The sequence below is a fragment of the Urocitellus parryii genome, chromosome 6 (genome assembly GCF_045843805.1).
Source record: "Urocitellus parryii isolate mUroPar1 chromosome 6, mUroPar1.hap1, whole genome shotgun sequence".
Lineage (NCBI taxonomy): Eukaryota > Metazoa > Chordata > Mammalia > Rodentia > Sciuridae > Urocitellus > Urocitellus parryii.
The window spans coordinates 192137768-192163342 of NC_135536.1; the positions used below are offsets into that span (position 1 = coordinate 192137768).

General features: G+C 54.7%; 1 protein-coding gene across 1 annotated transcript in view; it reads right to left on the reverse strand.

Annotated features, from left to right (window-relative positions):
• Positions 1-25575, reverse strand: part of Ptpn1 (protein tyrosine phosphatase non-receptor type 1) — a 58569-nt gene continuing 32994 nt past the window's right edge. Inside the window, exons 2-10 of the mRNA XM_026390963.2 lie at positions 19120-19210; positions 16072-16172; positions 13667-13765; positions 8204-8341; positions 5610-5819; positions 5086-5247; positions 4429-4649; positions 3062-3266; positions 1-1314 (exon numbers count right to left, since the gene is read on the reverse strand). Coding sequence (XP_026246748.2) covers positions 1180-1314; positions 3062-3266; positions 4429-4649; positions 5086-5247; positions 5610-5819; positions 8204-8341; positions 13667-13765; positions 16072-16172; positions 19120-19210 — 1362 coding nt within the window. The 3' untranslated portion in view covers positions 1-1179. The remainder of the gene's footprint in view (positions 1315-3061; positions 3267-4428; positions 4650-5085; positions 5248-5609; positions 5820-8203; positions 8342-13666; positions 13766-16071; positions 16173-19119; positions 19211-25575) is intronic.

The window sequence follows — 25575 nt, forward strand, 5'->3', positions numbered from 1 at the left end:
CCGGTCATGCAGCCACGTATACACACCTGAAAAGGTATTGTAACCAAACACCTCGCTTTTTTTTTTGTTTTGTTTTTAGTTTTGTAAAAATGGTTTATTCCACAGCCATTGTCAAAAATAATGGCCTGATGAGTAAATGTTGGCTTAAGGCAAATAGCAGAGCAGCTCACTACCTCCCTAACCTACACTAACAGACGGAGGAGGCCAGCTGTCCTCCGCGGACGGAGGCCAGCCAGTCCACCGTCGGCAACGGCTACTGTACATACACACCCAGCTACACACAGACGCGGACTGTGCGACAAGCCCAGCCGAGCACGCGCAGCCTGGCCCTCAGCCTCACCCACGCCCCACAAGGCTCTGCGGCCGCGCCTTAGTGTCCCTCAGGATCGCTCTGCGCCGGTTTCTCCCCCGTGAAAGGCAAAACGTGAAAATGCTGGCGAGAGCAGCTCAGAGCCACAGCTGCCTTTTTTCTTATTAAAAAAGCCACCAAATATGGAGGTCTCAGTCCCCCTTGCAGGAAGAGTCGTGAGCACCATCAGTCCCAAGGGGCTCCGGGGGGGCGGGGGCAGATGCCCCCTTCAGCAGGGTGCCCCAGGATGGAGATGCAGCAGGCAGCTGGCTCCAAGGGCCGTCGCTGGGCTGCTCCAAGGAGGCGGCTCCTGCGGCTGCCTTGCTTCCAGTCCCGATCTGCTCGTCCCACGGTGGGGGCCCTGATGCCTAAGCGTCCAGAGCGTGAGGTGTGAACAGGGCTGGCCATAGCCTTGGAATGTCTGAGTTACAGCGGGCCCAGCAGGACCAGGACAGGCCGGGCCTCACCAGGAAGTCATCAGAGAGTCATGCCAGGAATTAGGCCCACGTCGGCTCTTGGGAACATCATCGGAACATCATCGCTGTCTTGCTAAAGGCGGCTCCTTCAGCACCAGCCTTAGGAGCCACAGCCACGTAACGGTCAGGTCATGCAAGGGAGACTGCAGCGGACGGCACGTCAGGAAGCAGGAGTCTAAGGTTCTGTTCCCAGCCCGCGGTACTTCATGGGACACGGAAGCCCTTACATGCACTCTAATACGCACAGGGAAAGTGGTGACCGAGAACAAGGTCCTACCAGGTAACGGGGAGGAGAAGCATGGGGACTAGGTCATCTCCCACTGTGACTCTTACTAAATACCAAGTGCTCAGCATCTACCAGCTGAGCACCAGGGGGCCAGCGCTCCCCTCACTGACCCAGTCGCTGCACCCGCTGCTCACGGCCGTCCTCCCGCCAGCACTGGTCTGAGGCGGCAGGCCCAGGGCAGTGTCTCGCGCTCCCAGTACTACCTGAGGATTGATTTATTATTGTACTTTTTGATAAAGCCCTTGATGCAAGGCTGACATCAAAAGTTTTAATACATTATTGGTTTAAGAAAATGCTAGTGCAGTATGGACGCCTTTGGAAAAATTAAAATAAATATGGAGCAGAGAGACTACTCCACGGGGCTGCGTGGAGGCTTCTGGGGAGGATGGTGCATGTCGCTGGCCTGGGGTGCACCAAGAGGGAGCGCTCAGGTGGGGCGAGCCAGAGACGGGCACAGGCCGCCACCCCTCCCTGCCACCAGCATGGTCCCCTGCTTTGCTCTCTTCAGAAGTGGGTTGGGATGTGGTACTCACAGGAAGGAGGGCAGGGAAGGAAGAAAGAGGAGCAGGGTGCAGGGCACAGGGCACAGGGCGCAGGGCGAGGCGCGGCCCGGGCTCTCCAACAGAATAGCGCCCCCTGCACGCGCTCCACGCTGCCCGTGGCCCTCACCCACCAGGCGCCTAAAGTCGTGGTGGGGGCGCTGAGAGCAGAGGTGGACAGTGGGCGGAGGAGGCCCAGGGAGGTCGGGCCATGCGCTGCTGCTGAACGGGAACTGGAATGAAGCCAAATAGGCAGAGGAGCCCCGGGCACAGCCAGAGCTGTCTGACCCGTGCACGCCCCCCGCCACCCCACCTCAGAGGGCACCATGATTCAAGGGGGCCTGGGGCTTTTGTTTTTAATGACAGGGCCCTCCCACAAATCACCCCCAAGGAAAAGATATTTGTATTTTGCTAATGCAACATGCACTCAAAGACGGTCACCTGGAAAGAGGTAAAATATTTAAAAGGATAAGAAGGTCACGTGGGGCAGTTTCCAGGGTCTCTGCGCCCCCCTCTGACCAGGGTGGGCCTCCCGCAGCACCTCCTCCCACGTGAGCGGGAGCCAGGGCTGAAGTGCCAGCAGTTACCCTGCCGTGCGGCCGACCCAAGGCAGAGGCTGCGGGAAACCCATGTACAGGGACGGGGTGACGAGGGCCAGCAAGTTAGCCAGATGACGGCCACACAGAGGAGCAATGGGGAAACGAGCTGCGGAAAACCAGCAGGGACACCCTGAGCAAGAGCAGAGGCGGGCTTGCTTTCTGGAGACGGCCTTGTGTTGTCTCCTCTCAACACAGGGAGGCTGGTGGGCACTGGCGGGCACTGGTGGGCGCCGGCGGCCCAGAGCGCCCACACCACAGCGCCCGGCCCTCTCCTCCAAGGGCATCTACATTCGTAAAAGTCTGGGATTTTTTCCCTGGGAAACCAAATATAAATTGTGAATCTGATTATACCGCCCAAGGGTATGAGGAAGTTTTTTAAGTGCCTAGTCTTCTTTCTTCCAGAAATAACCAAAAGCTGCTTTTTATAAAGGTTAAAAACAACAATGTGTTGTAATTCTATTTTTTTCAAAAATAAATGAACCAAAAAATAAAAAATAAAATAAAATTAAAAAAAATAAAGACAGAGAAAGAGAGAGAGAAAGACGTATTTGGCATTTTCTCTACTTACTCCTGAATAGTTGAGGCCCTGAGATTAGACTCTATGTCCTTGGGACCACAGGGCTCCTGAAGACCCCAGTGCACAACCCTGCCCTCTTCTCCTCAGCCCTTGGCAGTTCCAGCCTGAACCAACCCTCATCTGCTTCTTCTGAGACTGGCTCAGACGCTCCACAGAACGGAATCCCACACTGGGCTGGTGGCCAGTGCTTCCCGCCACGCGCTTGTCGCCAGCACCTCCGTCAATGAAAACATACCCTGTAGCAGAGGTACGCGCCGGCCGTGAGGACCGTGGCCATGCACATGTTGACCAGGAAGGGCTTCCAGTGGGTCAGCGTGGGCACCGGCGCTTCCTCCTCCTTCCTGGGTGGTGCCGGCTCTGCCTGGGCAGGGAAGGCCGCCTGGGTGCCCCTCGGGCCTCGGCCACGGATCCGACTTCTGACTTCAGTGTCTTGACTCGTGCTGAGGAGCAGGAGGGACAGGAGTGGTTACTGCCTCCAGGGAACGGGTGGCTGGACACCATGTTAGGGAGAGATTTTAGACAGAAACAGGCTCCCTCTTCAGAACCCAAACCAGCTTCCTGCCGCTTGGCTGGAGGGCCGTTAGAGCAGGCATTGGCCTGAAGCCCCCTGTCCCTCCCACCCAAGTGCCTCAGACAGCGCCTGCGTCAGGGAGGCCCCGTAGGGTGGGGCGGGGGGTTATGCCTGCTGCGTGTGCACCCTGCTTTCTCAGGCACTGGAACTTCTGTGCCTGGCCACATCAGGGCACCCAGCTCTCCTTCCTCAACAGCTGCAGAATACCCACCCCGCCCCTGCACAGCGAAGGAGCACGATGGCCCTGATCCCCAGACAGGTTGTGGCCACCTCCAATTCTACTGCCACAAATGATGCGATGTACCCAGTGACCTCACCTGTCCGCGCACCTTTCTAGACGCCCCACTGCTGGTTAAAGTAGCCACACATCTTAGCATCTACCTCCAGGAAGCAGGCACCCGGGCACTGCCACCGGTGTCCCAGGAGGGGGTACTCCCGCTCACTGTGCAGCTTCCTGCAGGGCAGTGCCAGCTCCTGGGCGGCTTCCCTGGCACCTCAGCTTCCCTGGGTTTTCCTTTCCAAACAAGATGGCCTGCAATGCAGCCCAGGGGCCACCATCTGGCTTTGGCTCAGTCAGCCACCACGTCAACAGTGCTCACGATGCTGGGGTCGACCGACATAGGAAGCAAAACGCTCCAGTGAATTTCAATGAATTGAGCCGAGATGCCACCAAAAGATCAGGTTCCCCGGAGCTGCACCCTGGGGACACCAAGCTGGACACCGCCTTTCAGGACCTGCCAGAAGCCTGGGGGTGGACATGGGGTGGACACTGTCCTCACAGGGCAGAAAGGCCCTCCCTACTCATTCCACTGAGCCCGCTGCCAGTGAGTACCACCAGGTGGTGCCAGAACCCTGTGAATCTCCTGTTCCCAGGGCCATTCCGGGCCCAGAGAGGCCTCCTCCATCCAGGAGAGGGCAGCTTGCAGGTCCCGCAGCCCCCTGCCCAGAGCCAGCGCAGCCACAGGTTTCAGTACGTGCCTGTCCCAGGAACGGCAGGGCCCGCGGCTGCCCACGCCAGCCTCTCACATTACCTGTCCGTGTTGTGGGAGGCCCTCAAGGGGGTCCTGGTCTCCTCCTTGATGGGGCCATCTTCATCCTCCTCAGCTTCGTCCTTCACCCACTGGTGGTTCGAGAAGAACTCCTTGCGTTTCCCGTTGTGGGGCTCCAGGATTCGCTTGGGCGGCCGGGGAGGTGGGGGCACGTGCTCAGGTGGGGGCTCCAGGTCCTCGTGGGACAGCTCCTTCCACTGGTCCTTCAAAGAGCAGCAGGAGGAAGGCCCGTCAGCCTCGCTCTGCTGCTGTGTCAGGAAGCCCGCCCGCCGTAGTAAGCAGAGGCGCTGGCCTGGCACGGGGCTCGGGCTCCCTGGCCCGCAGCCAGGCCCTTGGAAGGTGAAACCGTTTGAAAATCCAGCCCGTTCTTCCTGCCCTGGCTCTCTGGGGGAGCACCTCAAAGGCAGAGATTGGAACTCGGCAAAACCTCAACAACTTTCTAGCTATTTTAAACACAAAGGGCAGCTATTTCCTCTGACACCTGCCAGTGTTCGCACTTTATAGCTGACGACCTTCAAAGACAACCAGAGCGGGGGGCGCAGCTCAGTGGTGGGACACTGGCCTGCGTGCCCAGGGCCTGGTTCCGCCCCAGCACTGCCCACGCACGCGCACAGAGACAAACACTAAAGCGCAGCCGACCTGCACTGAAGAGTCTCCCATGATGAACTTGGCGCCTTCGATCACGGCCAGGTAGGAGAAGCGCAGCTGGTCGGCGGTCTGGATCAGCCCCATCCGGAACTTCCTCATTTCCAGCAGCACTTTCTTGATGTCCACAGAAGAAGGGTCTTTCCTCTTGTCCATCTGACCGTCAGAGGGGACACAGGATTCAGCCAGCCCCACTCCCCTGGGTGGGAGTGCTCTGGTTTGCCCCGGGGAAATCGCCGTGGGGCAGGCAGAGGAGTTCCAGGAAACAGGGAAAAATGGGGGAAATCTGGGCCCTCTGGACGGGGACTGGGGGGGTAGCGAACGAGGGGGAAGGGCTCTCCAGCTCCACCTGGGCCCACGGTGAGATGGGAACCCTCTGCGAACAGAGCCCTGAGGGACAAAGCCACCCCAGGGGTGTTACAAAGCCAAGCTGCCCTCACAGACAGTGGCCGGGAGCTGTGGCCGGGCTGGGGCGGGGTGGGCTGGGGCGTCCAGGGTGCCTTCCAAGACCTTCTCACCAGCAGGAGGCAGGTGTCGGCCAGGCAGAAGGTCCCCGACCTGCCGATGCCGGCGCTGCAGTGCACCACGATGGGGCCGTGCTCTGGGCTGAGCGAGCCCGACTCACGAACTTTGAAAAGGAAGTTCAGGAAGGAGGCTGGTGATTCGGGGACTCCGAAGTCAGGCCACGTGGTGTAGTGGAAATGTAAGATCTCCCGAGTCTCTTGATTCTGAAAGATAAAAAGACACACGACAGTGAGAAGAGTGTGGAGAAACCCAGCAAGCCCTCCGCAGCCTCCCGCCTGCTGACGAAGCGCAGAGCCCTGGGCCACCAGGCACCGGACGTAGACCTGCGGGCTGCCTCTGGGATGGCTCAGCCCCACCTGCTTCCCCCAAGGCCCCGCCTCCCCTGCCTACGTGGATACAGCCACCTTCTCTGGCCTCGCCAGCCACAGTGACGCGGCACTGCTCTGCCACCCGCAGTGACTTCATCAGAAAGCTTTTGTGCTTCCTGCAGAGGGTGAAGAAGCAACTGCACGTGTGGGCACCAGGCTGGGCCACCCGGGCCTCGAGGCTTCTGGGTGTGTCAAGGGATGGTGGGATCGTGGCCGTGTGGAGCCCAGCACCCAGCTCAAGAGATGCGCCCACTCTCCCCAGTTTCCAGAGTGGGCGGCTCAGGCTCTGAGGTGAGAGGCCCTGCTCAGAGCTGCTGCAGGAACCCGGGCCCTTGTCCCAAAGTGCTCCCCCTCCCTCCCCCAGCCTTCCAGTAACCACCAAAGGGTGCACAGCACACGCCACGTGCCAGCCCCGTGCAGGCACGATGGGCCCAAGACCCGGCTGCTCTCACAGAGATGCCAACTGTGACTGTGCCACAGGAAGCCATGGGGTCTCCGGCAGAGACACCTTCACATACGAGAGCCACGCGAGCCCGTCTACTCTCCTCCCGTGAAAAGCACCTCCATGTAACTAGAACAGGACTATTTTGGCAGATGAGAAAAGCACTTAAAATATACTTTAAAAATGAAGAAGAAAGCACGCCCAAGCCAGGCTTCCCTTAGTCCCTAAAGAGGTGTGGGCCCCCGGGGGCCTTCCTCCGCCCGCTGCTCTGCTGCAGGGACTCCATTCTCCTTCGGGGCCCCATTGGTCACCTAGTGCTAAGAAAGGGCTTTTAATTTTATTTTTTTACTTTTTGCTGCAGTGGGGAGGGGACCCGGGGCTGTGCACACGCTAAATAAGCGTTTGACCCGAGCCCCACCCCAACCCTTTAAATTTTTTATTTTGGGACAAGGTCTCACTAAGTTGCCAAGCCTGGCCTCATACTTAGGACGGTCCCGCCTCAGCCTCCTGAGCCGCTGGGACTGCAGGTGTGCCCGCCTGGCTTCTCAGGGCTCCTGAATAACACAGTGGGCGGGAGCGGACAGGTCCTCACACAAAACCCAGTCACAGCTGTGCACCCTGTGACTTCAGAATTCTGAGCTGCTCCCCTCAACCACCTCAGGCAGACACACAGGAAAAGGACTGGAAAGGTGGACTACTTCGCGAACAAGCACACGCCACCGCGGAGAAGTGACACGGCTCCTCCCTGGTGCACAGGGCAGAAAGGGCAGAAAGGGCAGGAAGTGCAGGCAGCTGTGCCGCAGCATCCAGGAGCCACACTGCTCCAACCTCTTCACTTCCCGGCCACCGGCACTCGCTCCAGATCTTACTTCAACTATTGATGCAGTAACAGGACCACGGGGCTGTGCTGCAGCACGTGAGCGCCATCACCAGGAGCAGGCCTGCTCCCCAGGCTCCCGTGGCCCCACCTTCCCTCACACTAACTGGACTGGCCTGGACAGCGCCACGGGACCACGGGCCTGCGTCCGCGTCACCTGCTGACCCTCCCTCCCATTCCTACCTCCCAGGGCCCTCCAGAGCCCAGTCTGACAGGATAGGAGGCACGGACACGGGGTGGTGCAGCCCCTGCCCCCAGAGTCACAGTCTGAAATGGCAGGGCTGGGACTCAAACACGGGCAGTTTGGCTCTAGAGGCGGTGGTGGCCACCGTGTTCAGTGTTGTCCCCGCTCTGTCTGGAGCCCCTCCCACTGTGCCCAGCACTGTACCCCTCCAGGTCATGATTCAGATTGCTCACAGGCAGGGCCCGCTGTGGTACTTCTTAACAGTGTCCTGCCACGTTCCAAGACAGTCTTTTAGTGACAGCAAGCAGCTGTGTTATGACTCTTCACAGAGCAGACACACCCGAGGCCTTGCCCAGGAGACCTGCACTGGCCAAGAGACCGGAGCAAGCCCGGGAGGCTCCTCGGAGGCCGCAGACCACAGAGGCGGCGGCACGCTGTGGCATTTAGCTTTCAGGTGGCCCAGGCAGGGACAGATCACTGGTAGATGAGAAGCCGTCTCTTCCCGGAACCGGAGGGCAGAGAGCTCCGTGGAGGGAAAGCACCTGACTCCCACCCTCCCGGGCGCCCCTGGCACTTGGTAGGTGCACGACGAGCTCTGCTCACCCCAAGACCATGTGCAGCGCAGGGCTCAGACACAGGGAAACGCTTCATTGGGTCAGGGAGAAGCAGCCCAACTAGCAAGTGTCCACGAGGTGCCTGAGTGCAGGTGGTCTTACCGCAAGGTTCTCCAGCTCCAACTGTCGCACTGTGTAGTAGGACTTGATGTCTTCAGAGATCAGCGTCAATTTCAAATTTGTGTCATCAAAGATCATCTCCTTTTCTTCTTTCTGCGGCCAATACTGTGCACATTTTAACTATGGAAGGAAATAAAGCTGAATCATTGTGAGCAACCAACTGTTTTCCCAAGACAAGAGGCTTGGAGACCATTCCTGAGCTTTATGACAATGTAAAGGCCTAGAATTTTCTGAGCCTGGAAGACACGGTCAGCGTAGCAGCCTGTTTCTTGGGCTTGGAGGGGCACTGGAGAGTGATGGGGTGGCCATGCGGACGGGGCTCAGCCTCACCACCCAGCAGCTCTGGGTCTCTGTAGCAAGGGGGTGCTCAGGGGTCTGACCCTTTCCCACCAGCTGTTCTGCCTCCTGCAAGGGCCTGTATGCAGCCGAACCTGACCCAGCTGCTGGTAGATGCCTCACCCCAAAGGAAACCTCACAGGAACTGAAAATGAGCCCCGAGGGACGTGAATAGGCCCTGGAAAGGCTGAGCCGCACAGGATGCACTGACCCAGAGAGGGCTGGAGGGCGGGCTCGGCTCACCCTTTCGTTCTGGTTTGGTTCAGTCCAAAAGACACTTCTTGAGTTCTATTTTGATAATTTCAGAAACTACTAGATGAGCTGAGGGTCAGTGGCCTCCGCTGCCCTTGGCTTCCTCCTCTCCCTGCTCGTGGTGGCGGGAGCCCACTCCGGCACAGGTGGCCTTGAACCACCAGGTCAGACTTTCCTGGGGTCCAGCTGTCACAGTGTGGGAGGGAACACGTTCTTGCCAGTTTGGTGTCAAAAGTAAGAAAACTTAACTCAGATTTAGTGGATACTTTGCTGGGACAAGTCCTATGTCAGTTAGTCAGGACGTCTCTGCTGGTGGGTGGCTGGGGTGCCCTGGACAGCAGTTGGGCAGGGCTGGGCGTGGGCCCAGCAGAAAGTCTGACAACCTGCCAAGGGACCCTGGGAGATCTTGCAATTCCCAACACAACACCAGTGTGTGCCAGTCACGCTCGGGATGCACACTGACCCCACTGGATGCTCCTCTGGGGCCAAGGATGATGGGAGCGCAGGAGCCAACTCAGGGCTGGCCTTGTCTGCTGGGAGAGACCACTTCTCCAGCAGTGACAAGGTGGACAGTGGGAAGGGCTGAGGGCAGAGCGCTGAGACTGTGTCCTGGCACTCAGAGGAGGAGATGTTTCAGGCCGGCTAAGGAAGAGCACAGAGGCAGCTCTGGAAGAGGAAGGTTCGGAGGGTGACCAGCACTCTCTGGGCAGTGACCTCCGAGATCCAGGCTAGGGGAGCAGCAGGAGAAGGGCAATGGGGGCCCAGAGCCCAGCTGGTGCTGACGTCAGGCCAAGAAAACCGCAGCCTCCCTGGGGTGGCAAAGGGCCAGCGGCTCCCGAGGAGGGAAGAGGGACGTCGACGGTCCTGCTCTGCTGAGGCTGGGAGCTCCCACAAACAAGACCAAAGCAAAGGCAAGAGACACCCATGAGACTGCCACCAACAGGGCTTTCTCCAGAGCCCGTCGTAAAGCTTGGGCCAGTCTCACCCACGTCATCCAGTCACCAGTGATGAGCTGCTGGAGATGAGACGAGACCTGGATGGGGCTGGGGGTCAGCACCAAGGCAATTCTGCCACACGGGACGTGGGCACGGGCCAGGAGGCAAGAGCCCGTGGAGCCCAAGGGCCAGAGGCGCGGGGAGCAAGACCTCCGCAGGCCTGGCCAGGACCGTTCCCTCCCACACTCTGACAGCTGGACCCCAGGAACAGACTGACCTGGTGGTTCAAGGCCACCTGTGCCGGAGTGGGCTCCCGCCACCACGAGCAGGGAGAGGAGGAAGCAGAGGGCAGCGAGCGCCCACTGACCCTCAGCTCGTCGGCTGGGCAGACAAGTTTTCCATCTCACCTCCATTTGGCAAGCACTCACTTTCAGAACTAAAAATAAAGCTTGATAAATCTTTATAATCTGGGCAAAAACTAAGATTACAGAGGATTTCTGGCACATGACCAAGCACCCGTCAACCAATATTTAATTTTAAGAACTCTTTAGGCTTCTACAGGAACATCTCTGTTGTTTTCTATAAAAGTTTTTGTTTTAAACACACAAAATAAGCACCCGATCACTACGGCAGATACCCTATTAAACACACCAACTTGAATGGGAGACTGACTTTTATGAGAAAATAGTTCGTCACTGGGGACTCAAAACTGAGGCCTAGCTGGGCACGGTGGCACACACCTGTAATCCCAGTAGTTCAGGAGGATCGCAAGTTCAAAGCCAGCCTCAGCAACTTAGCAAGGCTCTAAGCAATTCAGCAAGACTTTGTCTCTAAATAAAGTACAAAAAAAGGGCTGGGATGTGGCTCAGTGGTTAAGTGTCCCTGGGTTCAATCCCTGGTACCAAATCAAACCAAACCAAACTGAGGCCTATCTTGGTTGGCACCAGACAGAAAAGTGGTGGCATTGCGAGTAGCTGCCATTTCCACCATGAAGGCAGGTGTCAGTGAGGGTCCTCAGGCCTTCCTAAACAAGTGGCCAAGCCGTCGTAGGAACCACCTCTAGGAGCCAGTCCTGGACCCTGAGATGAGTGACGTGGTTTTCCCGAATATGAACAGAGAGCTGGTGCACAGAGCAGGAGGTGCATGGGCACAGGCCACACGACAAGATGCAGGTTCGTGTGCGTAGAAGCCCGGAGCCCAACCGTGGCTCCACAGGGTTTGGGAGAGAGACAGGCCAAGTTCCGGAAGGGCGCGAGAGACTCATGGAGCTCACTCCCTCTGGCTGAGCAACAAGCCAGCCCTCACACAGGCTTGCTCCATGTTGACGTGTCTAAAGTCAATTTTAAAATTGAACCAACAAGCACTTTGGCCATGTGCGTGACCCCATCCAACACACACAATTATCTTCTGCAAAACTGGCTTCCAGGAATGGAGGTCCCAGGAGGTCACAGTCAGGTCTGCCAACAGTAAGGGGGGAAATTCCTGGGCTATTGGTGAAAGAAGGAAAGCAGAAAGCAGATGGAAACTCTCTGTAAGCAGGTCACAGCACGAGGAGCATGGACGGGGACAGCCAGGTGAGAGCCATCCAGACCAAGCGGCTTCTCGGCAAGCCCCGACCCCAGCCAACCCTTCTGGAGTGATCCTGTTGATGCAGAACGGAAGACGCTGATCCCCAAGAAACATGCAGCGGTTTTTGTGCCAATCTGCATGCCTGAATAACCAGCCTGGACTGGACACTTACAGCAGACAAGGAGGAGCACTGCTACCTGTTCACAGAGAACCACCTCAGGCCACCAGCCACGGTTCTGACGGCCAATATTACTATATCTCAAGGGGGAACGACTGTTGCAGTGATCTGTGGTCTATTTATGGTCATTGCTGGGTAGGAAACAACAAGGCCCAGTGACGAGCATGTAACTATGGCACCCGACCCAGCTCCGTGTTGTAATATGACAACAGTTGCTAAAGCAAACTGTGAACTAATAGCAAAGAGGTTTTCCTGGAAATGAAAGCAACATTCAAATCAATCAATGAAAGGAAAATTTGATGTTTTTTGAATGAATATCTTGACTTAAAATCCCAACCCCCGGTATCACCCAGAGCAGTTCTAGCCAGCAGCAATCCTGCCCCCCAGGGACCCCGGACACCCGAGCCCGAGTGCCACATTTGGGAGATGGATGCTACTGGCACCTAGTGGGCGGGACCAGAAAAGCTGCTGATCATCCTAAAACACACAGGTCAGCTCATTCCAGCAGAGAATGGCCAGCCCAATGTCACTTGTGCTGAGAGGTTCCAAAGCTCTGGGTTCAATCACTGGCAGCTCCCCAGCAGAGCGCGCCCTGGGAACCTAGAGCTTGGTGTCCGGCACTGCTGACAGGAGTGTGGGAGGACAGGGCTAGAACCTCACCTGTAGTAATCAGGCCACAGAAGCAGAAAGGGAAGAGTGAAAAGCCACTTTCACCAAAAAAGCAGTCCTACGGGGAGAGGCGCAGGATGGTCTGAACCCGCGGGCTGGCCGCCTCTGGCACTGCGCAGACACTGAGCCTGTGTGATTCACAAGGGGGTCGCAGTGAACTCAGGCGAGGCCGCAGCGACTCCAGCCCAGGGCCTGTCTTTCAGGAGCTGCTGGGCTGCTTCCTCAGCAGGAGACGGTGGCACTGTGGCTGGTGCCAGGCACATGCTGCCCACTCCCTCTCTGATGCACGTCTTCTGTGCACTGAATTTTTACTCTTTGGAACATGACTGTGCTTTCTTTGCAGGGTGGCTTCTCTGTCCAAGGCAGCCAGGACAGCTATGAGAGCACCCAGCTGACCCCCAGGAGCACAGTGCCAGGCCGGGCAAGGCCCAGGGATACCCAGTTCTCTGGTCCCAGGCTGCACATCCCTACGATCCTCAGCTCATCTTCTCCGAGGGCCTCAACTTGACTCTGAAGCTGGGAAGCCCCAGAAGAGCTAGCAGAGTCAGGGAGGGGCGAGTGTGGGGAGCAAGGAGCCTGTGGCCCTGCTGAATGCCAGTCTTGGCCCTGCCTACGAAGCCACTCCTACAACAGAGAGACTTGAGGGGAAATTACAGCAGAGAGAAGGATGAAGAACGGCACAGTTACCACGTGACCTGGGGGCAGCAACCTGAGGATACCTGGACATGGGATGAGGGTGGCGCTGTGATTCAGACCCTTGGATCAAAGAACAGGGTTAAGAAACTGAAAGAGAAAATTTGTCCTGGCAGGAGTCTGGAGAGTGGGGACAGTGAGGTAAGCAGGCCTGAGTGCAGGGCTCTGTAAGTCAGCATGTGTCCTCCTGTGAGCAAGGAGAAACAGGGGTTTCAGCTGGGAAAAGGGGTGGTGAGCCTGAGTGAGGAAGAACATTCTGGAAGCATGGTACAGAATGGACTGAGGCAGCAGCTGAAGCAGGGGTGGCTGAGGGACAGACGTGGGAGGGGCAGGGCTTTAACAGGGGCACAGAACCCACGATGGCAGAGTGTGACGGTGCAGCGGGCGGCTCCCTGCTGGGCCTCTGGGCGTTTCTGGGCAACAAATCTAACCTCGAGGCCAGCGGCCTCCAGGGCTCCGCAGCCACCTCTGCATGTCCACAGGAGGCTCTCTGACCAGCCGGGAGGCAGGCTCCATGAACATGCACCGAAAGCTGCTTGTCAAGAACGGCGGCGCTCACCCGGCTCCACAGCAGGGGATGAGGAGCCCCGCATGGAGCGGGCAGCCCACCAGCGGGGGCCAGCTACGGCAGGCTGACTCCTCTCCCTTTCCGTTCAGGGAACTGATTGCTTACAACAAATGGGTCTTTATATATCACTTCTATGATTTTTTAAATGACAAATATGCTATGCAAAGGAACTACAAACGTAATTTAAAGTAAAAATAAATCAGGACCAATGGACCGACATCAAGAGGAAGCAGCGTGCGACTTACCGAGCCCTTCTCCATTACGCGGTTGAGCATGACCACGCCCCTGCTCTTCTGTTCCCACACCATCTCCCAGAAGTGCCCACACGTATTAGGCAAAGGACCCTGCAAGCACACAAGACCAGACACGGTGACGCGGGGACACCACAGCATGGGCTTACCTGTGACAGTCAGCAGTCGGGGGCACCCTCAGGTCTCCCAGCCCAGGCAGAATGGAGGCGAAGGCAGGAACAGGGCTGCCCTCCTAGCCTGGTGGGCAGCTGCCACAGTCCTGTGTCAACCACAGTGGCGCACCCCATGCAGGCTGCCAACGTGCTTCCTGGCTTGGGCTGGCTGAGGGGTTCCCGGGCTCCTCGCCAAGGGCAGGTGGGACGTGGGACAAAACTCTCGAGGCAGTGAGAGGCAGCAAGAATGTGACCAACTGTGACTCTTCCAATCATTTATCACCTTGTGACCTCAGGCAGGTGCCTGCGTCCCCCTCTATCTCCCTTGAGTGTAAACAGCTCCTCGTCCCAGGGCGTGTTCACAGCCGTCAAGGACTGAGCCCATGCTCAGGGGCACCCAGCAGAGGGAAGCCCCACTCTTACCATCACCCAGACCTGACCACACTCGGCCTTCACTCCTGGACCAAGGAACACAGGAATGTGGACACCCAGATGGTCATGCAGGTGGGCACGGGGACGCCTGCGGAGCAGCTGGCCTATCTGGCTGCAGCCCGCCGCCCAGTTGGCACCAGTGTTCCAGGATGTAGCACTGCCTGGGAGGAACGTCACCAGCGCCACCCACCAGGGCGAGCAGCTCCCTGGGGCCAGCACCACGTCTCCAAGAGTGCTCTGCCCGCCCGCTGGAGTCCCCGCAGCTGCCCCACTCCTCCGCCTGCCCTCCCTCCTGCAGCGGCCTGCCCTCAACAAGCTCCCTCCTTCCCCAGCTCAGCTCCAGCCAGCAGGGGCCTTCACACAGGCCACCCTCCCCCAGCTAACAAACATGCAGCTCCTGCAAGCACAGCCCTGGCTGGCCACTCTCTCATGCCCTGAGTCTGGCTCGGAGAAGGGCCCAGCCACACTGACTGGAAGGACCACTGTGCGGGAGGCTGTTTTGATTCCTTCTGAAAACCCCAGGGCAAGGGGACGCGTGAGCAGCTCACCGACATCAGTGGGCCCACCAACAGGACTGGCAGAATGTCACGGGTTCCAACAACTGCGAGGGCAGGGGGTGGGGGGAGGCACGGGAAACCCTTCAATGCTCAAGCTGACCCTACACGCCCTAGAATGGGGGACTAAAGTGCTTCCTGACCTCAGCAAGGCGACCTCTCACAGGAGAAGCCCTGGAGAGGTCCTGGGCCTCAACCCCGGCCCCCATTAGGCAGGCCCCACCTTCCCATTTCCCTGTTCCCAGAGGCCCAGCCCGACACCTAGAGGTGTGGGAGGAGCAGGGGCTGGGGCCTGGGGGCGGCTGGTGCACAAGCCAGGAACCCACTCCACGCCCTGCGGCCGCGCTGGCCAAGCTGAAGGGCCCCACGCTGACTGGGAGGCATGGGTCACGGGTGGGGACGAACAGGCGGGACAAGAAGGGAGGGAGAAGGGCCAGTGACACATACGCCCTGGCCCAGGTCCCTGTCCAAAGCACCTTTGTTCCCAAGGCTTCCGGCTTTGCCAGCACTTCCATTTTTACACAGCAAGCACAAGGTGCTCCGTCATCCCACAGAAGCCCGACGGCGAGAAGTGACCATCAGGAGAAAAACCAATGGGGAGCTTCAGACTCTTTAAGCCAGCCTCAGGTAACGGGCAGGACGGAGAACAGCGAATGACTCAATTAGCTGATTCATCAGTAAGAATAAAGAGTCGCTTTACCCAGTCTAGACACTTGTGGTCTTGGGGTCACAAACCATCAAGTGTTCACAGAGGCTCGGTTATCATTAAACCACCGCGCGCTCTTCTCCCCATGACGATGCCAAAGGCTGGTGGGAGTTTTCAGTGACTATTCGCGCCTGTCCCTGTTCTCTAATGACACTTTTCTCGGGGCCAAAAGAGGGGGCCGTGGTGAGGAGTTCCGCATGGCTCTTGGGACAGAGGTGACTGGCCTCCTGCCACCCTCTTGCAGAGGTGCTTGGCGCTGAGGCGAGTCCTAGAGAATCAGCATGGTACAGGCCCTTCTAGGCCGGGCGCCATTGCCCGTCCCCAGGCTGCTGCCAACCTACAGCCGCTTCTCTGTGCTTCCTTCCCGCCCTCTGTACCTTCCGGAACAGAGCAGAGTCACAACAGGCTGAATCTTCAAAGGAGGATGTTTTTCCTATTTTGCTCGTTGGTTTATTAAACACCTGAACTTCTAGACAACATGGCAGGCTTTGTTTAGGCACAGACAGTTAAACTCTTTTAAGTTAAGGTTAAAAAAATCCCAGACAACCTGTTTACCTGGGTGAGAATGTAACTCCTCTGGGCTTCCTCCATTGTTATCAAACTAGCGTTGATGTAGTCGTTCTCCTCCTGGTGCAGCTTGATCCGACTGTGGTCAACTGAAAGGCAAACAGAACCCAGTCCATCTGGGGGTGAGATGTCCACACAGCCCTGCACCCCACAGCAGAGAGGGGAGCCCAGGGCTGGCGGGCGCTGCCTGCCGTCTGTGTGGGCGACTGGCATCTGCAAAAGGCTTCTCTGAGCGTCTGCAGCTCCGAGGGAGCGGCGGCAGTGACGGGCCACACGAGGCCCTGCACAGGCCCCAGCCCAGGGTCTGCTCTAGTCCTCCCTCCTGTGACAGCATCACACTCCCCAAACTTGGAGGGCCACACTGGGCCACCAAAGGAGCCATTTTCTAATGCTTAACAAACTTTTACAGGGTAAAAAACACAGCAGCTTTAATCTTTTTTTTTTTAATAGATGGATACGATACCTTTGTTTTCTTTATTTATTTTCTGTGGTGCTGAAGATCAAACCCAGGGCCTCGCACGTGCCAGACAGTGCTCTGCCCCAGCCCCAGCCCCAGCCCCACGTGGCTTTAATCTTTGAAAGGGAACAAAATTTACCAAAAAATCCCACGCAGCCCTCCCAGCTGTCGCCGGCACAGTGAGCGACAGCAGCAGGAAGGCTGTGACCGCGCCTCCACCCAACTGTGTCCACAGGCAGGAGACTTGATGGCCCGTCACCCAGCGCCATGGAGGCGTACCTGGGATTCTTTTATGCAAGTTTTTTTTTTTTTTTTTTTTTTTAAAGTTCAAGTATAATTAACTTAAACAATTCAGGCCTTTCAAAGGTCATCATCAAAGACTTTAAAAAGAGAATTTGGCTGGGAAAAAAACTCCAAACCCAAAACACTACCAATATAGAAATGTAACTTTTAGATTAGTTTTTAAAAATAACCTCATTTGGAATTTCTACCCCAGGTTACTGGAAACCAACGCCACTTTCTTTCATCATGATTGTCACAAGAGCAGCGCCACCCTGAGGGCCACTCTCCTTATCATGCTGGTCCACGGGAGCAGGTGGGTACTTGCATTCCTGGCACAGCATAAGGGACAATGAACCCAGGTGACCCCCCCTAAATAGCACCTTCTCTCTGAGGCCAACAGGAGACGCAGAATTACAGGGAGGGTGAGTGGCTTGTGGCTTTTATTCTGAGAAGGGCTCCAGAGAGAGGGGAGCCTGAGCCCTGGCCACCGCTGCACCACAAGGGCAAGGGCTGGTACAAACTGCGACACCTGGGTAATTCTCAGTGGATCATGGAAATAAAAGATCTCAAAAGCAATCGTGTGACTGGCACTGCTGGGCTGGTGGACTCAGACCACACCAGGTGGCCCTGGGTGACAACTGGTCCCCTGGGCCTTGCATTCTCACTTGCCAAGTGCAAGGCTAACAGGAGTACTTCGGGAAGAGGTGGCCAGGGCATGTGAGTGCAGAGCTGAGCTCAGCTGCCGGCGCAGAAGAGTGCTCTTGACACCATCAGCGTCTTGAGTCAGGTGGCAGGTCCCCTTCCACCTGGACTCAGGCCCCCTTTCCCCCTAATGTGAACAGCAAATCACTTTTCCTACTGGAAGGTGAGGTGGGGGAGGAAAAGGAGGACAGGAGGAATGAGGTTGGGCGAAAAAGTTCAGGAATTACCTCCCAGGAAGAATGCGTTAAACATTGGAAAACTGGTTCTTAAACCATTTAGATAAGAGGTAAAAATGTAGCCAATGCATATCACAGACAACATCGCTCCCTGGTTCAGAGCAAGTACGGCAAAAGCTAGCGACCCAGGGTAACCTGGCACCATAGGAAAGAGGTACACCCTCACTGTGCCGTCCACTCAAATCAGCTCTCCAGAAGTTTCTGAGCAGGGCTTCACAGCGGCACCAACAAGGTTTATGGTTCTTATTCATTTTTTTAAAAAATAAATACTTATGCAGTGCCTCGGGCTAGACATGCTAAAACAAGAGCATCGGGTGCTCGGGCACCACCGTGGCACCTGAGGACCCAGGACTGCACTTCAGATGTCCCGGTGGTAGCGGTCTCCGCCTCGGCCGATGTTCACTGAGTGCTTTCTACGCCTGAGCAGGCCTGGGCTAAGCGGCTGGTGCGTTTCATTCCATCGTCACACACTCCCACAGGTAAGGGTGACCCCTGTCTCACTGGCAGTCAGAGAAGAAAGCCAGCTGCCGGAGCCACACAGTCCTCGGTGGCAGAGTGAGATGCAAAGCCAGCCGGGGAGCGTGCAGCGGCCAGGAGGCACGTGCTCCTCAGCAATTCTAGGTCCCGGAACCTGAGCACTGCCGAGACCCCGGCAGCCATCACCCTTCTGAGTCCCCTCCAGGGTCTGCAGACCCTGTGCAGGGTGATGGCTGCCGAGGTCAGCAAACAGTTCAAAGCACTTTTTTTTAGCTTGACTGTCTCCTCTAGGCCCAGGTCTTGAAATCAGCTCTGGTTTTTCTTGTTTTACACAAATTCTAACAAGTTCAGTTATTTATTTTCAAGATATTGGCATCCTGGGTGCTAGTCGCTCAGAAGGCAGGAGGGTGCCGAGGCCAGCAGGCGCACCCACACTGTACGAGGGAGCAGTAGTGGTGGCAGAGACGTGGCGGGGCTGGAGGGGTGCGATGCACAATTAGAGGCAGATCCACAGCCCCCACCCGACTGCCTGTGTGGGGCACCCTGTGGTTCAACATGAGGCTGGGCTAATAATACTGCTGCTGAGTCACCAGAAAGGTTCCATCAGGCCTGCTCCACTCTGCTTCAGCTGGTAGGGAAATGATTCATTACAAAACAGTCAAGCTAGAAAAAAGTGCTTTGAACTGTTTGCTGAATTTTCCAGAAATTGAAACCTTCCCTCTACAATGCTGGAAAAATGAGCCATTACTATAAGTCTCCAATGTCCCTGTTACAGCAAACAATCAAGTCTACAATCGATTTCTTGCAAGCCTCGGGGCGAACAGCGAGCTGACCCACAGGCCCTGCAGGAGGAGGGGAAGCGGCCTGCGGGTGGATACTTACAGGGACTGACATCTCGGTACCTGTTTCGGTTTTTGTTCTTAGGAAGCTTCGCCACTCTACAGGGGAAGTCACTGGCTTCATGTCGGATGTCCTACAAAAAAGGATAAAGAGCTCTCTTGAAATCTCTGGCACTGGGCATCCACCAGGACATCTACCTGCGGCCGGCGTGCCAGGCACAGACACTGCAGAGGGCCGGGCTGTGTGGGAAGGGCGGGGAGATAGCTCAGAGATGTGTTCAAGGTTCCAGGAGGTAAACAGGAGGACCGAGCCCAGGTCTGGGGTGGGAGGCAGTGACTTGGCTGGGAGCCACGGATGAGGACGGTGAGGACGGAGGCAGAGACAGAGGTGGGGGCGTCGTTCGCTTCACTCAGGAACACCCAGCGGGCAAAGGCTGCGGAGTCATCCTGTGCCAGGAACCGCGAGTGGGCAGTGGGAGGAACAACAGACGCTGGAGGACGCGGTGGGCAGGCAGACCTCCAGGAGCGTGGAATGCCAGGCCTCGAGTTCCACCGGAGCCTCTCCTAAAAGGACACGCACGCCAGCCAAATCCCTGCTCCCCCACTAAGGGGGGAGCCGCCTCCCTCCTCGATCCAAGAGACCCTCCTGGCCCTGCTCCAGGACGACACAGGCCACCCCGTTCCCTCCTCGTGCTCCCATCACAGGCGCATCTGCTCCAGAACTGCCCGAGACCCCCACACAGCCTGCTGCGCTCACGGCCACTCGCCTGCACCTGCAAGGATGGTTCAAGTGGTAGACTCTAAATTTTGTAGGTTTTACCACAATTCAAAAAACAAAAAAAAAAACCCACAGTGGACAGCAGCCAGTGAGACAATGGTGACAGGATTCTGGAAGCTGAAGTCAGGCCGTTAGGAGCGCCACTACCTGGGAGAGCCACCGACACATCAGCAGCCGGGCAGCCGGGGCTGTCCCCAGTCTGTTTTCTGTAAACGTAAACTGGAGCTGAACTGGCACAGTGAGGGGGAGATGCCCCGCCCAAGCCAGGGGGTGAGGGACACCCTGCAAGCTGCACACCAGAGCCGTCCTTCCCTCCAAAAACGCACAGCGCTGGCGGCCCCGCCCCTCCAGGCAGCGGGCTGGGACCAGACCCTCCCACAGCTGTGAAGCCCAGGCCTGGACGCGCCACCTGTGGGGCTCCCCATCTACCTGTACCCCCTCACAGGCAGACAGCACTGACGACAAGACGTGGCAGGACAGTTTCTAAGAAAAAGGCAAAAAGCCTCTTAAACAAACTGCGCGACCAAGGGCGGGGCGGGGCGGGGCGGGGCGGGGCGGGGCGGGGCGGGGCGGGCCCCTGCCTCAGCACCACAGGAACATAAAGGCTTTCTGTCCCTTTACAACCACAGGACGATTTTAGAATATGTTACCAATATGGTCAGAAAGATAAGAAAAGACCTATCTATAAATTCAGAACAGAATATTATAGAAACAAAATTTTCTCTTGGAATTAGAAACAAAATAACAAAATTGGTAAGTTCAGCTGAAGGCTCAGATAGAAGTAAAGAAAACACCTCTAAAAAGTAAAGCCAAAAACAAATCCTAGCTGCATGGCACCCTGAGTTTGATTCCTAGCCCCACAAACAAACAAATCTATAAAATAAACAAACCAAAGTGAAACTATAAGCATCAGAAAAATTTTGAAGGCAATTTCCCAGATTATCAAGTACTCACCATAAAGACAAAACAGACCCATCCTAAGGCACATTAATGAGCAACTCCAGAACATTCCGTGTTTCTGAGGAGAAAACAGCTCACTTTCAAAGGAGAAGGTGACCAGCATGGCTGTGGGCTGGCACGCGCACGCAGAGCTGGCCAGGAATGCCCGATGCCACCTAGAAATGCACCCCCAGCCCCACAGTCCACAAATGGGAAGGGACAACAAAATCACTCCCGACCCCTGCGACCCCTGCGTGTCTGCACGTCACCACCCACGCTCCTTCTCAGCACGTCCTTGGACCTGAGTGAAGATGGACAGACGGACACGGAACACCATCCAACCTCAGCACAGAGGCAAAGGGATTTCCACCCAACTCTGGAAATGGAGTTTCCTGCCAGTCTGACTCAGAGACAGCGGTGTCGGCAACACGCCTTCTGGCACCATCGTGACTGCCCCTAGCGAAACTACCAGAAGGACACAAGAAGATACAAAATTCAGGAAAAGGGGACTTTGGTGGAGAAAGCAAAGGAAGTCTTAAGATGACAGCTATGGGCAGCAGGTCCACAGACCAGACAGACGGACGAACCTCCAAAAGGAAGTCTCATGAAAACCCTGCAACAGAAAGCACAGAACCACTCTGTCCAGCACGGCAGCCGCTAGCCACACGGGCCAGTCTGCACAGAGAGGTTCTGCAAGTGCGAACTTCACTTCAGCATCTGAAGACTTAAAAAAAGCACAAAAAAACTGGGCTGGGATTGTGGCTCGGCGGTAGAGCACTCCCCTAGCACGGGCGGGACCCAGGTTCGATTCTCAGCACCACATAAAAAAATAAAGGCATTGTGTTAAAAAAAAAAAGCACAAAAAGCGAGTAAAAGCACCTCAGATATTTTAAATACTGATATTGATATTCGCAGAAATAATTTGGTAAAATTTGTTTAAGAAAAACATACCCTTAACTCCACCTAGAAAATTATTCTGAGATGCCATGAGAAGGTAGGGAACAATTAGTACAGGTACCAGGAAACCACGAAAAGAAAAGAGCAGCTATTAACAGAAATCCCAAACAGAAACAGCATGGTACAGCGCTATCTGAGCCTGCACGTGTCCCAAAACCAGGCATACAGCAAACATTGACTGAATCAAGAAGAGTCCTGGGAGGAGTGGGGGGGGAGTGGGTAGGAGAGCAGGGGAGGAGAGCAGAAGGGGGGAAGGGGAGAGTTGGGGGGAGCAGGGGGAGGAGAGCAGAAGGGGGGAGGGGGAGAGAAGGGGGAGGGGGAGAGCAGGGGAGGAGAGCAGGGAGGGGGGGAGGGGAAGGGGAAGGAGAGCATGAGGGGGAAGGAGAGCAGGGGAGAGAGAAGAGGGAGAGCAGGGTGGGGGAGGAGAGCAGGGGGGAGAGTGGTGGGGGGAGAGTAGTGGGGGGGAGAGCGTGGGGGTGATCTGGGGAGGAGAGCAGGGGGAGGAGGGCAGGGGGGAGGGAGAGCAGGGGGGAGGGGGGAGAGCAGGGGGAGAAAGGGATAAACAAAAGGGAAGGCTGGTGAAGAAAATGAAATCCAGGACTTCACAGGCGTCTTAATTAAGGAATCAAAGGTAGCAGTCCATCTAAAACTGGGACACAAACAAGCTGGAATCAGCACCTGCAGGAGTTGAAAGTTGCTCCCTGTGGGGAGAGACAGGGACTCCGCTGCGGAGGGGCACAGCAAACCGTGGGACCTCACTGCCAGCTCCTGGGACTGTTGCATGCTGGACCTTGGGCACATTCTACTTGGATTAAGGGAAGGAAAAAAAACTTGGGAGCACAGGCCGGTAACCCAGTTACTTGAGAGACTGAGGGAAGAGAATCACAAGTTCAAGGCCAGCCTGGGCAACTGAGTCCCCGTCAAAAAAGATAATAATAATGATAATTAATTGATTAATTTAAAGAGCTAGGGGTATAACTCAGTGGCTAAGCACCCCTGCTCAAACTCCAATACCAGGAAAAAGAGTGCTCATGTTCTGCTTCTCTATTTATTTACAAAACTATGAAAAGGCAGGAGGAGACTCTGACTCAGGAGGGACAAGCTAATGACCTCAATGCCTGGTGACAGATGTGAGCCTACCTGAGAACAAAGAAACGGACCCAGTTCCAACACGTCCATCCCTGTCATTTGTGGAAGAAGCTAAGCTTGTGGGGAAATGCTATCTGCAGAGCCCCAAATAAACCAAAGGGATAAAAACCCAAGTCTTCAGTTTGTTTTCTACCTATAATTGTAAGTGGAAGCCTTCAGCAATGGGGAGGAATTCTTGCGGTGAAATGGCCACATGGAAATGGAAGAAGCACTCACTGCGAGAAAGCAAATGGATATTAGTAAGTACTTTTCGTGTGTGTGTGTGTGTGTGTGTGTGTGTGTGTGTGAGAGAGAGAGAGAGAGAGAGAGAGAGAGAGAGAGAGAGAGAGAGAGAGAGGGAGGGAGGGAGGGAGGGAGGGAGAGAGGGAGAGAGGGGGAAGGAGGGAGGAAGACAGGCAGGCAGAAACAGAAACTTGGAGACGTCATTTAACAGGATGCTGGGAAACTTAACAGGGATCCACAAGATACTTTTTAAAAAATAGATCTTAAAATTAAGGTATGCTCAGAGCAAACTACACTGGTCTTAAGTTTTTCTAAGCATCTCTGAGGTAAAACTGACAAATAAAAAAATACCCATTTTATATGCTCAGTTCACTGAGTTTGAAGCAATGTCTTCAGCCGTGTAATTATCAATGTGACCTAGACAGAGGACATTTTCATCACTCCAGAAAGTTCATCTGTGCCCCCAGTCCCAGCCAGTGCAGACCTGCTTGGTAGCAACAAGTCTACTTTATTCCACAATTGACTGCTTCACCAGTTGCTAAGACAAGCGTGTTAAAATCCCAATTCTTTCTTTTCTCTCCTCCCTCCCTCCCTCTCCTCTTTTTGCAGCATGGGGAATTGGACCCAGGGTCTCAAACATGCTGGCCAATCATTGCACCACTGAGTTACATCTCCAGCCCTTCAAAAAAAAAAGATAAGGTCTTATAAATTGCCCAGGCTGATCTTGAATTTGAGGTCTTCCTGCCTCAGCCTCCTGAGTACCTGGGATTACAGGAGTGACCCACCACACCCAGCTTTGAAATCCATTTAATTATGAATGTCTCCCTCTCCTTTCAGTTCTTGGTTTCTGCTTCATTTATTTGGAAGCTGTTTTGAAGTACACTTGCATTTAGGACCAAATGTCCCTGACAAAGTGATTCCCTCATCATGAAACATCTATTTATCTCCAGTAACATCCCTTATTCTAAATTCTGATAATACAGTCACTCAGCTTTCTTCTGATTAGTGTGTGCATGGTATATCTTCATCTACTCCTAGCTTATTTATGTCTTCATTTTTAAAATGAATTATTGTATATACTATAGAGTAATTCTTGCATTTAAAATCTAATGTGATAATCTTCATCCTTTAACTCAGGTATTTAGACCATTTATATTTAATATAATCATTGATGTGGTTGATCAGAAGCTATCAGAAGCTGGATGTTTACTTGTTTTGCATTTGGCCCGTTTGATCTTTAGTCTTCTTTCCTCTTTTCCTGCCTTCTTTTGGTTTGTCCCCTTCTCCCTCTTTCCTGACATTCCATCTAATCTCCACAGCTGACGTCTCCCTTCAGTGTTTTGGTAGTTCTATGGGGTTTATAATATGCATTTAACATAGCGGTCTACCTTCTAATATGACACTTTACCAACAATGTGAGAAAGGAATATTTCTATTGCCCCTACTTATCCTCTGTGCTATTGTTATATTTTACTTCTGTTATAAATACTGCAAGGTCCCTTTATTTTTGCTTTGAACAATTATCTCTTTAATTTTCAAAATGAGAAGTATATTTCATATTAATCTAAACATAGGCCAGTTCTGATACTCCTTACTCATCTGTTAAGATCCTGTCTCCTCTTGTTTGGAGACTCTGATGTATCTCTGCTAGTCAGCTGGCAACAAATACTTCCATTTTTTCCCCTAGAAAAGTTCTTTATTTTGATTTCATTTCTGACAAAAATTTCACTGGATATACCTTGACAGTTTTTTCATTTAAAGTATTTGACAGAAAGCTCGTAGCTGTCTCCATCTTCCTGGTGTGTGGTGTGGGTGATGTACACACAGACACAAGCTCACCACCGCTGGTGCCTTTAAGCCTTTCTCTTCCTCGGTGGTGATTTCCGTGGGCCGCCCTGTCATTTTCTTTGTGTCTATTTGGCTTTAGCTTAAGGTTTACTGAAATTCTTGAATCTATGGTTTTATATTTTTCATTAAATTTGGAAAAAAATCTGGACACAATTCCATTAAATATTTTTTCAGGGAATGCAAACTACACTGATTTTGAGATTGTTCATTATTGTTCCACAGGAGACGCCTACACCCACCCCTCCTGTCTGTATTTCACTTGGATGTTCTGGTCAGTCTGTCTTCAAGTTCACAGATTCTTTTTTTTCTCTTATGGGGCCTTAACTGCTGTAAACCCCATTCAGTGAAAACTCCAGCTTAGATGCCACTTTTTTCCTTCTTTAGAAGTACTATTTGGATTCCATTTATCCTCTCATCATGTCACCGTTTTCTTTAAGCCTTTAAACAGGGAGTTATTCATAATAACCTTACGTCCTTACTTGCCAACGCAGCATCTGTCGAATTTGTGTTTGTGCCTGAGTTTTTTCCTAGCCATAAATTGCACTGTTTTGCCTTTTTTGTTTTATTTGCATATCTAATAATTTTTTGTTGGCTACTTCTACTGAA